Raw genomic sequence first — 15,019 nt, forward strand, 5'->3', positions numbered from 1 at the left:
AAACTTCCTGGGTGATCTTGGGCCAGCCTCTCTCTCTCTCTCTCTCTCTCTCTCTCTCTCTCTCTTTCTCTGCCTTAGGGAGAAGACAATGGAAAACCACTTCTGAAACCTTGCCTAGGAAACTCACCAGGAGTCAAGACAACCCTCAAAAGGCGCAATGGCTCAGTGGCTCAATGACAGTGGAGATGACCTCAGTTCTGATGGTTTGAGCCCAAGCATTGTGTGGCAGAGTGAACTCCTGTCACAGCTTCTGTATGCCTCACTGTTCAAAAGCATGTTCCTCTATGCAAGTAGATAGATAGGTACCACTTTGGTGGGGAGATGAGCTGGTGCTCTGTGCAGGCAATCAGATTCCTGACAGTTCTGAACCTTTCCAGTTGCAATCCCCATGTGTGAGGCAGTTCTGAGAGGGAAGGGGGCTTTGGATGATGCTGCAGAAAGAACCGCTAGACTTTCTCTCTGGTGCAAAGCCAGCTTGCCCTCTTGTGGCACACCTTGGGAAACATGCAAACGTGTCCTATAACAGGGTTGGTGCTTTGGCAAGCTACTACTATTCTGCAACAGCATTGTGGTCTCCTGGCTATTGTAACAATGCCATATGCTAACAACAAAACAAAAACACAACTCCACAACATGGCCAATATTTAGGGATTATAGTTGTTACATTCCAAAATATGTAGAAAGCAATAAATTATACTGATGTTTCCAACCAGACAAAGACAGTAATCCCGAATTCAAGTTTTATGCAGTTATAACATCCATAAATAGTCCAACAATATGTACTTTTATATAAATCACTTTTAAAAATGAATATTCATTCTCAGTGGAATCCCCCAGCAAGATGATAGAATAAATGAAACAAAGCTTTACATGTTTTAATAAAAAAATCTTTACAATTTAACATGATTTTTTTTCACATTAGTTAAATAACACAACCTACATTAAAAATCTGTTCAGTTTGATGATGTTAAATTCCTGAGCTAAACTGTATAGGTAAACTGAATGCATTAATTATAGCAGCAGACAAAAAGAGTTTCATACTAACACTGCCAGCAAAACAAAACTATGATGAAAAGGAAGGAGTGCCAAAATATGAAGGCACAATTGATCTAACTGGAAATATGCATTTAGCTTTATTTCATCAAATTACATTCAGCCACTGTCACTCAGACAACATATCAATGATGTAGAGATCCCTTGCTTTCAGGATCAAAATAACCAAATTTAAAATATTCTTTTTCTTAATTTTAAAATTTTAGTGGGTAAAACTTTCACAAGACTTTTGGGAGTTTTCAACTATCCATGCCCATTGCATTCACAGAAACTGAGATATCCTGAAGCTATTTTACATTTTAATTAATGCTACAATAAAGACCAAAATTACATATTTGCCATCCTGGTTCTATTAAGCATGGGCAATTTTGGCCTATATTGCAGTCAGAGTGTTTAGAAGACTTAGAAAAGAAAACCTGGTACAGTAGACTACCTATACCATCTTAGCAATGATAAAACAGAAAATCTGTTTTACACCATCAGAGACACTTCAAATTTTTTAAATAACACACATGAAACATACAGCAAGAGACACTGGCTCCTTATTAAAGAAGCAAATTCCATACTTTCCCCTGGTTAGTTTAGGTTTTGAAAGTATATTTTCTGAGAAATCTTGTAGATGAACAATGTAAAAGAGTATTTAAATCCAATAAAATCTAATATACAAATCTAGGTTCCAAAAATTGTGGAAATATAAAACACAGAAACTCTAGAAGTTGCAGTAACACATAAATAAAAATAAAATTATAATTATAAATCAAGTTCTTCCCCATAGAAAGTTTAAAACTCAAAACTGTTCCCATAAAGGTACTTATTACTGTAATGTAAGCTTCTTACAAGAAGCAAAACACATTTGACTTCTTGGTTCCAGTCAGAAAACCATATGCTATAAATTTATTCTGGCCAAGAAAGCAACTGTTAGGCTAATTCTCTATTTATGTGTGCAAAAAAATCTCGAAACTGAATATAGGTAAAATCAAGATTAAGAATCATGTGCACTTTTAGTAATACCAAATAAATTAATGTGCCAAATTTATATTGCTTTGTTCCACTTGCATTCGATACAACACTGACAAGAAATCAAATATGCCAAAGATTATGAAAATATATCCACAAAATTGGACTTTTGATCAAGTCTGCTAGATGCAACTTTCTTGATGGGAAATTCTTACAAGAGTAGCTGATCTGTTTCTCCAGTGCATTTGTGATGCATCAGTCTTGTCCTTATGACCCCTGAGCAAATTCATGGAGCACAATATGAAGATTTTCAAAAGCCTCTCTGAATACCTGGGTTTGTCGCAGTACAAACCGCATTATCGTTCTTTTGTCTCTACTTTTACTGTCTTCTAATGAAGTCATTTTCATGTTATCCAGAAAAATGAGGCAGGAAGTAACTTTTTGCCTAGACACATTCAGTCCCGGGACTGATAGAAGAGAATATAACCAGATTCTGAGTTTTTTGAAATATCTGATGTCAACCCGTAGAAATCTTCAATAGCTTGGGCATCTATTTTCTGAAACAAAATAGAGGTGTATACATTTCTCAAAAACAATAATTTGCAATTTTGTAGCAAAACTATGACTCTAGCACCAGCATATTAAAATAATTGTCACTTGCAGCAACATATTTACTTAGAAAAACATGCACAATTATCTTTTTTGGGGGGTAAATAACAGATCTATATCAAAAGCAATTAAGTTGCTTCCAAATACTTCTAGTTTTAATCATCTAAAACCAAATAGCAAAAACATAAGTTTAATGAATACATTTTACAATCAATGAATCATAACAATTCTTACCTCTACAATGTCATCATCAAAGAGCAGCCAAAAATCATGACTTTTTACAATAGCAATATAGTGTCCTCTGTTAGGTCCACTGTGAAAAGAAAGTAATTAATAGTATGTCATCTTCAAATTCAATATTATGTGGGGGAGGGATTACATAAAATAATACTACAGAGAATCTTTGGTTAGCTTTATGGCTTTTTTCTATATGTTTAATATATAATCTTTATTGACTATTTTACTGAAGAAAAAAATGTGGCTCCATCCTGATGGATCATTCTACCACTGGAAGTAAAAATGGTTCCCACCCATTTAGAGTTCCGGAAGGATATCAAAACTTGCCTTTGCTGGTTGGCCTGGGGCCTAAGGGGGATGCTTACCACTGGAGATGGCTGACAGGGTAAGATCTTATCCCCGTCCATCTCGATTCTGGTTCCAGTATGGTTTGAAAATCATAATTTGTATAGTTTTAATCTTTTGATATCTTAATTTTTTTTAACTTATCTTGTAACTTATTCAAAAAGCTATCCAGAATTATCTTATACTGTAGGTTAGATGGGCTGATTAAAAATTTAATGAATACTTAATAATTTTCTTGTTATGGAAGATATAGAAAATTATAGGCCAGGATTGAACATCATTAGGTGAGAAACTCATGCTTCTCTTGTCCTGCTACACGCACCTCCATTTTAACTTCCGCTACCCATTTATCACCTTTCCCATATCCGTCCTCTGGACCATCCTGCACTCTACCACCTCCAATTGACCTTCGCCTTCTCTTTCCTCTGGTTGCCAAGTTGCACCAATGCTGGCTTTTTGCAAGGTGGCTGCAGGCCATGCAAGGCCTCAGGAAGGCCCTAGGCAGCTGCCTTGCTCATGACAGGCTGAATGCATCTCATTAGCAATAGGAGGAAGAACACAATGAAGGTCAGCTGGGAGCAGGAGAGGCCACAGGTACAGGGAGAGGTGGGCAGCAGGAAGAGTGTTGCACAGATGATGAGGGTGCAGGGAAAACCAAAGAGCAATGAGGGTGGCAGGGGTATTGTAATCCAGGACAGTAAGGGCAGAGAACATAGGGCACTGGGGGCAGCACAGAGCAGGACAGCCAAAAAGGTAGAAATGGGGAGCGGAGATGTGTGTTGTTAAGTGAGGACTATTATATAAAAATGCTGCTGTACTCTATCTTAACAGCATGACTACTGCTTACTATTACTTTGAAGAGAAAATTTTTGAAGAAGAAATATAATTGGTTGCTATAACATAGGCAACCTGTGATGGTGAACCTATGGCACGCGTGCCACAGGTGGCATGCGGAGCCATATCTGAGGGCACACGAGGTATTGTCCTATGTCAGCTCCAGCGCGTATGTGTGCACTGGCCAGCTGATTTTCAGACTTCCGGAGGGCGGGGGAGGCCATTTTCGCCCTCCCCAGGCTTCAGGAAAGCCTCCGGAGCATGTGGGTGGCGAAAAACGGGCCCAACGAACCCGACTTTTAGCATAAATGCATAGCACTGTTTTCCAGGAGGTTAACAAAAAACAGATTGTAATATATTTTATTACCTTCCACAGTGAACTACTACTGCCACAAGATCATACATTCTGTCAGGATTTGTGGCATCACCAGACGTATTAAATAGCCGAAGTTCTAAAGGAAATACTACCCTATAGGAGAGTTTTGTATATCGATGTAGCTGGTCCATGTATTTAAATCTTTTCAGATGAAGAGCAAGAATCATAGGCAGCTTTTTTACTTTCATTCTGAAACAAAATTAAACTGATTACCATATTTAATTAGATTTCAAAGTCTATTACCATATTTAATTAGATTTCAAAGTCTACAAAGTCATAAAAAATTAATAGAATTGTTATCAATCTTCATTTGCTGAAAGTTTAAGCCAGGCAATTACATAATGCAAAAACTCAAAATATGCAGTTAATTTATGTACATATATATTGCTAACGCTCAAAATAAATAACTATGGTACCTTTTGTGTGCTTCCTGTTTACTGCGACATTCTTCACAGTAATATTTATATTCACTGCACAAGGTTTCTGTGTTGCTAAAACCCCTAAAATGGGAATGTAAAAAAATCCATTTTTGAATAAATTATATTTAAAGTCCAACAACTATGAATTACTCACTGAAATATTTTTCATACTGAACTGTGCATGGCATATTTGAAACATATGCACTAAGTAGGCAAGTGTTCGAGTTCAATTAAGGAAGAATATAAAAAGTGTTATAAAGTTTATTAATCTAAAACTGGTCTAATAAAACCATTTTACTTAATTTTAAATTTATATGCTTGTAAGGACAGAATCAGAGATAAGTTATTGCACGTACCTTAAACAATGTGTGATTGAAGTGTTTTGTTCCACATCAACAGAAAGATCTAAAAAATCTTCATCTTTGCTGCTTATCTGCATGTTAAAAATAATTGTATAATTATCTATTTATGTATATTTTTGAAGGATCTTAAAAACTAAAAATAAAGCAAAATAAAGCTTAAAGCAATAATGGTAATTAATAATGGTAACCAAACTTTTAACAAAATTCACTCTTCTTAGAGAAAAAATGCTATTATTTTCATCTCTCCATTTGTTAATATTCCACTATTAAAAGCACAGTAAATGCCAAACAATTTCAGGAATGTTCTCTTGATTTATCCTTTTACACTGAAAGAAATTGATTCACTTCTCTTGGCAATACAGTGGCATCTCGGTACTTATCAGTTCTGAGAGGCATGATAAGTACCAAACAATTGTTCCCCATAAGGAATAATATTTCCATACTCACTTTTTCTAAATGTCATCTGTTACCTAACTTTTTTATATTAAAATTTTAGTTTACATTACTATAAAAAAGTCCTTGCACACAAATAAACATCTGTGATTCAATTCTATTAAGTCAGGCTATGAAAAAAGGTTTATTGAAATCACACACAACTCAAATTCGTATCAATATTTTTTACTCAGCTTTTGATCCACTATCAAAAACAATATTTTCTTTTTATATATTATCTGATCAGGCAGGGAGGATATGCTGTGGACTCTGTCAGCCAAATAATTCTGACTGGCAGGATCCAGGAAGAGAGACTTGTCTCCTGTTGCCCCTACCTCTGGAACATGCTCCCTGCCCAGAGGTCAGGCAGGCCTCCTCTCCCTTGGCCTTTTGGAAGGTAGTGAAAACATAGCTCTGAGGCCTTTCTTTGGGCCCACAGATGAATACATAACCATGGGGCTGGTTAGCATTCCAAAAACTCTCTCCCCCTTTTAATTATTTTTTAACATTGAATTTTAATCATCCTTGGCTCTTTTTAAATTTATATACTGTTTTTATGTTTCAATATTTTATTTGTACATCATCCAGAGTCCCTCTGCAAGGGAGATGGCCAGTTTCAAAAACTGATAAATAAATACAGAAGATTAAGACAGATTTGTAGAAAATGCTTACAGTTTCACAGGTGAGACACCTTGTTTCATTGGTTAATGTTCCCTGGAAGATTTCATGAACCCATGTTGGATCTGGGGAATTATTGTTTTCGCTATCGATGCTGCCATTAGGTAGACGACCATTCTGTTTCTCCTGTTTTTTCTCTTCTTGCAAAATATCTGCCACTGTATTCAGCAAATAGTTCAAAAATTCATGTGCATCTTGCTGCATATAATTGTCGAACAGCTCTACAAAAAAAATTGATATGTTTAATCTACTTCTTGGATAGATACTGTAAATACATTTAAAAAGCAATTGCTGGGAACAAACAATATCAGAAAGCTATTATACACATCCTGCCTGGCCAACTTTCTTATACCATAGAACTCTCATATAAAGCAGAGAGTTGAGCTGCCTAAGTTTTGAAGTTGAATTTTGTTCAACATTCCAACTTCAGTCTCCCAACTTTATTTCATACATTTAGTGTGATCCAAAACACCGTAAAACCAACTGCAACAGGATGGAACATATATTCTGGACTCCAGTACTTTATATTATTTCAGGTGTGTTATTGGAAGTTCTATATATACTTAAATTTTCAAAAATGGGGGAGAGGTGTTATTTTTTTATCCCTGGCGTCTTTCTAGGAGCATATTGAAGAAGACTGAGAATAATTTTCAGACAACAGAAAAAGATATCTGCAGTACGCAAGCCTGCTTCCACCCAATAGTAGATATGATCTATTATTTAATATGATGCTCTGATTATTTAATATGATGCTGCTTTAAAGAGCTACAGATACATGCTTTCTTGGATTGAGTGCTCAAAGGACTTCTGGAAGTCAATCCAAAACAATGCACAGCCCCAATGCCTATGGGAATAGTCTATGAGAATAGTAATTTGTTTCAGTAATTGCCTGATGTTTTGCTCCTCACAATTGCTTAATAATTTTATCTGTAATTCACTTATGGGCTTGTCTTAACTAAGCAGACATTGAATCAAATTAATAAAATGGTATCCTTTAGGAATAAACAGAAGATGTACCCCAGATATAAATGATTTGTTCAAAGGTTGGTCAAATGAAATAATCATGAGTTCCTTATTCCATGCAAAACATCTTCACAATGCAATTGTATTTGAGGAGCAACAATAAATCAAAGAGATAAATAGGTCTCCATCCTAGAATTTCACTAAAGGAAAAAGTTGCAAATGTATAAAATAAATAAGCATGGTATCTTTCTGAATCAGTTTAACAAATGTTCAATTCCAGTTATAGAGTTATTTTTAAAAATTAGAGAATTTATACTTTATGCTTGGCAACATATCATTTCATGTTCTCCCTCCTGCTTAATAATATTTGTGTAAAGCTGAGGGAGAGGTCATCTGGAGATCGGCAAGCTAAAAACAGTTTCGTTTCATTTCATTTTCATTTCAGTTAGGATAAACCGAATAGGTGCCTGAAATTAGGAGATAACAGACTTTCTTTGAATGAATTATCCCATGATAGTATCTCACTTGTATTGGATAGAGTACTTAGTCTAGTGAGCTAGTTGTGCATTCTTAAGTAAGGGAGAGAGTAACCTATATCTGTGAACAATTATTTTCAATAAGTTATTCAGAGGGCTATTGTGATCACATTTTACTAATAGGAAAAATCTTCAGTTTTACAAATCCATTTCTAAACTCTATTCAAAACATTGGTGTTTACAGTAAATCATAATAACTTTGGCTTCCTTAGGGATTTTCAACATGTCATCTTCTGTGTTACCATTTAGATACCAAGCTAAGACTGGTTTGGTTTACCAGAATGTTTTTATTTTATTAGTTGTGCTAATCAAATTCAATTATTTTGTAGTCTTATCAAAATTTTACTGACTGCTATTTTACTAAAACTGTGTCTTCAGGCATTTTCAACCTTTCTTCCATCAGGTGCTATCAAGCACTATCTTATTTGTTTAAAATAAATGTGTTTTAAGGAAGATTGGACTTAGAAAGAAAAGAATAGGACTTTTATGACAAAATTGTAAAGGTTTGGATTTTGAAGATCAGTCCAAGTAAGAATACTGGGAACAAATCAATGGAGAGAAATGCCCATTTTATGACTAAATTAGTTAAAGGCAAAGTCTTCACAACAACAAAATAAAATTTTACCATTCTCTTTTCGTAGTCTTGTTATGAACTTTTTAGGAGGTATCACTCCTACTTTCTTCTTCTGGGTGGCTATACTGTGGAAGAGGTCAGCTAAGCAGGTGAGAAGACTCTCTTTTTTTCTGGGCTGACTCTTGTATGCCAAGACTTTCTCTCGAAATGGTCGACAGAAATAAAGTGCCTGAAGAACTGAATTACAGTAGCATGTATTTCCAAACTAGAAGACAAATTGTCAATTAAGTTAAATAAGTAAGCAAATGGCATGCAGAAAGAAATTTGTTAAAAGCATATTATGATTTCTGGATTCTGAAGAATAACATAATCCATGAATCAGGGATAAATATAATGGCCAGCAATCATGCACTTGTTTACTGACACCTGGGTTATATTTTACTTATATTTTATATAATGCTTTTATATTTCTACAATTGATTTGCCAAGTAATTCTGAAAATTCCACCATAAAAGTAGAGAATTTTCTTAAAATCTTTGATATCCAACATGTGCATGCTGGTATAATACTATACCACACTACATTAATATTTTGTACATGAACAAAACCAAAATATACCAAATATGTTCCTGAAATAGCTAGATAATTTGTCTATAATTATAATTTCTACTTTCCTTAAGGATTCTCCAATTTACTTGGTAGAAATTATACTGTTCTGAAAAGAATTACCTTAGCATATTAATTAGGGTTACAGTTATGAATAATTTGTGACCTATATCAAGATTAAATACATTAAACATTGTTCATTACATTGAATTAATTAAAATTAATTTAAAAACATTATAGTCACTTATTATTATTTTCTCAAAACTATCAATCTCTAATGTACTGGCAAACCCTTTTTCAACAACTTTCTTATTTTACATTATTAATTCCACTTTTTTCTAAGCAAGCAAAATATGAAACTTACATTTACTAAACCAAAATAATGTTCATTGACTGGGAATTGTTCTGGACCAATTTCTTTCTCTAAGGCTGAGGCATTAGCGCCCTAAGAGGGGAAAAAATAGTATTTACGAGCAATTATTTTCTGGCACACACTGACTATAAAAGTTAAGTAGTTTATTGAAGAAAGAACTAAATAAATTGTGGGAAGAAATAATAATGGTATAATTTATAATATTTTGTGATATAAAATTTCAAGCAAATTTGATTAATAAATAATAAAGCTCATGGTATACCAAATAGCAAATTAGGAAATTAGACTGGCCTGGCCATTGTTCCCAACTTAATTTTTCCTATAATACTAAGACAAACCCATACACTGTTAATATTAGATATGGTAGAAAGAATATTCATCCATGTAATAAGCATTTATGTGTATATAGATGGAAGAGTCTTATACCAGGCATCTTTAATTATGGTTAATGTTACTATTGGAAACTTATGGTTTTTCCAATCAGCTATATACCTAACATTAATAAGACTACATGATTACATGTTTTTCTAAAATAAAAAAAGTTCAAAATAGATTATAGAACTGAAAGATAAAAATTCGGACACAAGGGTAAAAAAACACTAGAAAAAAATTATGGAATTGTATTTAGTACATAATGCAGCTGATATGGATAACATAATTTATACCACAAGTTTTTTTCAGTTATACATGTATAAAGAAAAATGAAACTACAAATTATACAAAGTATGACTTTTTAGATTAAATAAATAAAAAGAATCCAAAGGTAATGTTTAAATTAATAAAAATATTTCAAATTGTTGTTTTGAACTTTTTTTCTAACGTGTGCTTGCACACATGTATCATTCTTGCACTAATGTTTCGGGATAGAACGTAAGATATCAGTCTATTTCTAAAAAAGAAATATTGTTCTAAAGTTATTTCTGATACCAGAAATTTCTTGCCACAGTTGTTAAGTGAATCACTGCAGTTGTTAATTTAGTAACATGCTTGTTACGTGACTCTTGCTTCTCCATTGACTTTGTTTGTCAGAAGGCTACAAAAGGTGATCACACCAGGGCACTGCAACCATCATAAATATGAATCAATCGAAAAGTGTCTGATTTTTGATCACATGACCATGGGGCTGCTCAAGTATGAAAAACAGTCATGTCACTTTTTTCAGTGCTGTTGTAACTTTCACTAAATGTAAGTCAAGGACTATCTGTATTAGAAGAATAAAGACAAGATTTGTAAAAGAGCAGATGAGTAGTTTTAGCAAAACACTCAACAAGGTCTCACTTGATATTCTACTAGAGAAGGTGACAAATGTGGATTCCCATGATGTGGGAAACATCATGGGAAATGTCAGAGCTTGTAGGACCTGAATCAATGAGGAGGCCAAAAATACGATAATAAATTCTGCAGTGAGAAGGAGAGATAGCTAACATTTTAGAGGACAGCATTAATAAGTTGTAACACTAGACAAAAACCTGAAAGATAAATTTTAACAGCAACAAATGTGAAGTTCATCTGGGTAGGGCAAATCAAAGACATAAGTACAGGATGAGAAGGGCACATCTGAAGTCTATATGCAGAAAAAAAATGTGGGCACCTTTAGTGGATCACAACCTGAACATGAACCAACATTGTGACTCAAATGTAAAATAAGCAAAATCCTCAACTGCATCAACAGGTACTGAATCAAGACCAATAGAAGCCATTCCTTTTCTTCATTTTGTATTAGTCAGACCGCTCCTACAAATACTGGATTCAATATGGGATTCAATTCCAGGCACTATATTTTCAGAAGGACATCAATAACCTAGATTATGTCTAGATGAGACCAATCACTATGATAAGGGACTAGAAAGAAAAACTGTTAAAGGTATTGGTTGTGTTTAGCCTGAAGAAGCGGAGAGGGGGGTGAAACGATAAGGGCAGCCCTTGTTCAGTGACCACTTTTCCAGTTACCATTTGGAGTAAGGACAGTGCTGAAGGAGGGAACTTACAATGTTTCTCATAGTTGCAGCTGTCACAGCATCCCCATGGTAACGTGACTGTGATTTGGGCACTTGGCAACCAGCTTGCAATTGCAACAGCCAGAGAATTCTGCAGTCAAGTGATCACCAATTGCAACCTTCACTGCTGGCTTCTAACAAGCAAAGCCAATGGGGAAGCCAAGAGATGGAAAATGGCAATGGTGTGACTAGAGGATGCTGCAACAGTGTAGGATTTGCTTAAAGGTGGCAATTGGAACCCTAGCCCTTACTCCAAGTGATACACATAATTTGGAAATTATTCTTCTATTAACCCAGGCTAGAACTACATTTTTTGGGTAGCCTTACCACATTATTACCATATTTTTGGCTCTCAATCAACTACTTAATGTTATTACTAAGTCAACTAGTCCATCCTATACTTCATTTTGTTTCCTACTTGGAAAAAGTTGTAATGGCATATGGTAAATTTCATTATGAGCCACGGTGGTGCAGTGGTTAGAATGCAGAGTACCGCAGGCTACTTCTGCTGATTGCTGGCTGCCTGCAATTTGGCAATTCAAATCTCACCAGGTTCAAGGTTGACTCAGCCTTCCAGCCTTCCAAGATGGGTAAAATGAGGACCCAAATTGCTGGGGGCAGTATGGTGACTCTATAAACCGTACACTCAAAATGTATCTTTGTGGAAACTCAATTAAGATAACTTTATTTTTATTAAACATATGTAACCATATTGACATGTTCTATTGTTCTCCATTTTTCCTAATTGGAATTCTTGGCAATTATGTGCTATTGGTTATATCTACATATCCATATACATTCATCTTCACCAATTTTTGGACAGCCAATAGGAAGGCTTTTTTTTAATTCCATTTACAGGTTCTTATTTTAACCAAAAATAGTTAACTCTTATGTTGAAATAAATCTTAGGGATTTCCTACCTAAACGTTTTCACCAATCTACTATTATTGTTTTCTCGTGATCTCATTCTCTGGAACATGCCTTTTAAAATATTATTAGTCTTTGCTTATTCAACAGGAAACAATCATTCAATTCCTATTTGGCAATCAGCAGCTCTCAGGACACTCTACTTACAATCCACAGCTATTCAAGAAAATCACCTTTTCACAGTTCCTCACAGCTCAGCACATAATCTATCAGAGCACATAATGGCTTTTTGTTGTCCCTAACTTCTGTTTTTCTTGTTACTTCACTTGACAAGCACTTGTTACGGTAGTTATCCTTGTCTTCTTGGTTACTTACCAAGCATTTTTGGTATTATATTTATTTTATGTAATAACTAGTCAGAATCTCTTCTTGTTGACTATTAAGATTACATATAACTTCAGAAAAGTGATAATTCAATATAACAATTTACACTTTGATCTGGGTAGCTGGCTTGAGAATACCAATTTTCATACACTATTGGTAACTAATCTGGGAAAGTTAGTGTCAACAAAAATGATTATTTCATTTATGTTTTGGAAAAGTAATCTAAATAAAGGAAACACAACCTACAAACTTTATACATCCTATTTCTACTACTTGGAATCTATCTAGGGTATGAGATTTGTCAGTCTTTTTTTTTTTTTTGTATTGGGGAGGTTTAAAGGGCAGAATGTACAAGAGAAATTAATTTGTCTGAGAAATAGGGGACTGTAAGGTAAATGTATTATGAATCAATTAGACCTAGATAATAATTTACAAACTTCTGTAAAATAATAACTATTTTGTTTCCTGAGGAAAAGGAGCTTTTAACTTGGCTTCACAAAGAACTTTTACATTATTCTGAAAGAAGAAACAAGTATAATGGCTCTAAAAATCTCCATACTTATTTTAAACTACACTGCCAAAGAGTAAAGTATAAAATTAAAAAAAACACAATCAGCACACCCAAAGGGGTATATAATGTCTATTTCTCTTCTAAAACATATTTCATAAGAAGGTCTGCTACTAGAGACTTTGACGTGATTAAGATACTTTTAAAAAATTACAGACTGGCTAAAAATCCAAACGCAGTAGATATAAACATAAAAACACTTCACTGTTCTGCTGCACTACTAAACCATTTTCAACGAGTTCAGACAGATCCCAACATCATTCGTGTTAAAAACTCCATATTGCAACATGACCCCTCTATCTGTGTACTAAATTTGTTCTACTTAAACTTCTCCTTTCACCACACCCACCACCTCCATTTTTTTTTTTCCTTTCCTCAAGTTTTTCTGTTTTTGTGTCATTCCTGCCTCTTCACCCTCTCCAGAGCTTTGAGCAAAATTAACACCTGGCTCTCCTGGGAAATGTTCTTGATAATTTGCAAGGCATCAACAAGTTATTTTTTTCTCCCACCAAATTTCAATGCAAAGTTATTCCTCTCCCCCCTTGTTGTTGTTGTTAGTTGCGAAGTCCTGTCCGACCAATCATGACCCCATGGACACCATTCCTCCAGGCCTTCCTGTCCTCTACCATCCTCTGGAGCCATTTAAGTCCACACCCACTGCTTCAGTGACTCCATCCAGCCACTTCATTCTCTGTTGTCCCCTTCTTCTTTTGCCCTCAATCTTTCCCAGCATTAGGCTCTTCTCCATGAGTCCTTCCTTCTCATCAGGTGGCCAAAGTATTTGAGTTTCATCTTCAGGATCTGGCCTTCTAAAGAGCAGTCAGGGTTGATCTCCTCTAGGACTGACCGGTTTGAGCGCCTTGCAGTCCAAGGCGATCAAGTCCAAGTCCTCCCCCACCTTCTTTCGCTAAAACCGACTTCGTTGAGGAAATGTAGAAAGATTTGCGCCGCACCAAATTGCAGGCTTAGATTTCTTTAGGTAGAAGCCTTTTTTGCCCCAAGATCAGGGATTGCATCCCACCAAATATCACTGCACCCCTCTTTCGAGATGGCCTTCTATTAAGTCCTAGCGTGCCTTTTTTGAGAGGCATGTATATATGTAAGTCTGGTCTGATTCTATGGGCTTTACTTGGGAGTAAATAGGCACGAGGAGGACACAAGTCTCCCGTTTCTGCTGCCTGGAAGAAACCCTCTCGGGGGAAAAGGGGACCCCCAACGTCCCCCCTATCCCCTTGACACACACACACCCGTCCTTCCCAATGGAGCGTAAGGCACACCTTCGCCCGGGCTCCGCCCAGATTCCCCGACCCGGCGGCCCTCCTCTCACCCGGCCGCGGCGCCTGGGCCCCAAAGGGCGAGCGAACGGGTGTCGGGGGCACCGCCTCCCCTCACACTCACCATGGTACAGATGGAGGCTATTTTGGAGACTGTCATTAGGATTTCCATCCGCGCAGCGCCATCTTCTTCCACCCAATCACAACGTCGAGCCGAGCCCGGCCGGGGGGAGTCCCGCCTGAGGAGGAGGAAGGAAGAGGGCAGCCCGGCGGCGCCACCCTCAAGCAGCTTACAGCGGAACCCAACCAGGGCTCCGCCCCGCCTAAACGAAACGGCCCCGTCAACACCTCCGGCCCGTCGAAAAGGCGAGAGCGGCAACGCGCTGCTCTACGTCCTGCCCTCGGGAACCAACCGTCCCCCTCCCCGCTTTCGCTTCGGGCAGGATCCACGCGCGCGCCCGCGCGCGCACCACCACACCACACACACGCGCGCGCGCCGCTGCGCGGACCGGCCCTTCTTCCGCCCACACATGCGCGCGCGCCCCTGGTCGCCTCGATCTGCGGGCCGTTCCCTG

General features: G+C 36.6%; 1 protein-coding gene across 1 annotated transcript; it reads right to left on the minus strand.

The window, feature by feature from the left end:
• Positions 1 to 728: 728 nt before the first annotated feature.
• USP12 (ubiquitin specific peptidase 12) lies at positions 729 to 14,905 on the minus strand. Its single transcript, XM_014064331.2, has 9 exons — positions 14,569 to 14,905; positions 9,346 to 9,426; positions 8,427 to 8,640; positions 6,297 to 6,523; positions 5,187 to 5,263; positions 4,828 to 4,911; positions 4,403 to 4,600; positions 2,854 to 2,932; positions 729 to 2,567 (listed from the first exon to the last, which is right to left on the minus strand). Exons 1-9 carry the CDS (start codon positions 14,614 to 14,616, stop codon positions 2,466 to 2,468), a joined length of 1,110 nt encoding a protein of 369 aa, XP_013919806.1. The 5' UTR covers positions 14,617 to 14,905; the 3' UTR covers positions 729 to 2,465.
• Between the last annotated feature and the right edge of the window lie 114 nt (positions 14,906 to 15,019).

Source organism: Thamnophis sirtalis, unplaced genomic scaffold (genome assembly GCF_051295495.1).
Source record: "Thamnophis sirtalis isolate CommonGarterSnake01/CBP01778 unplaced genomic scaffold, rThaSir2_p1.2 scaffold_8, whole genome shotgun sequence".
Taxonomy (NCBI): Eukaryota; Metazoa; Chordata; class Lepidosauria; order Squamata; family Natricidae; genus Thamnophis; species Thamnophis sirtalis.

What these genes read in the sequence shown, in the direction of transcription:
- USP12 (XM_014064331.2), bottom strand. Translation starts at nt 14,616, where the DNA reads ATGGAAATCCTAATGACAGTCTCCAAAATAGCCTCCATCTGTACCATG. An exon ending in ATTATTTTGGTTTAGTAAAT is followed by an intron (nt 8,641 to 9,345) that starts GTAAGTTTCATA and finishes TTTGTCTTCTAG; the next exon opens with TTTGGAAATACATGCTACTG. An exon ending in TTGATGATGACATTGTAGAG is followed by an intron (nt 2,568 to 2,853) that starts GTAAGAATTGTT and finishes ATTTTGTTTCAG; the next exon opens with AAAATAGATGCCCAAGCTAT.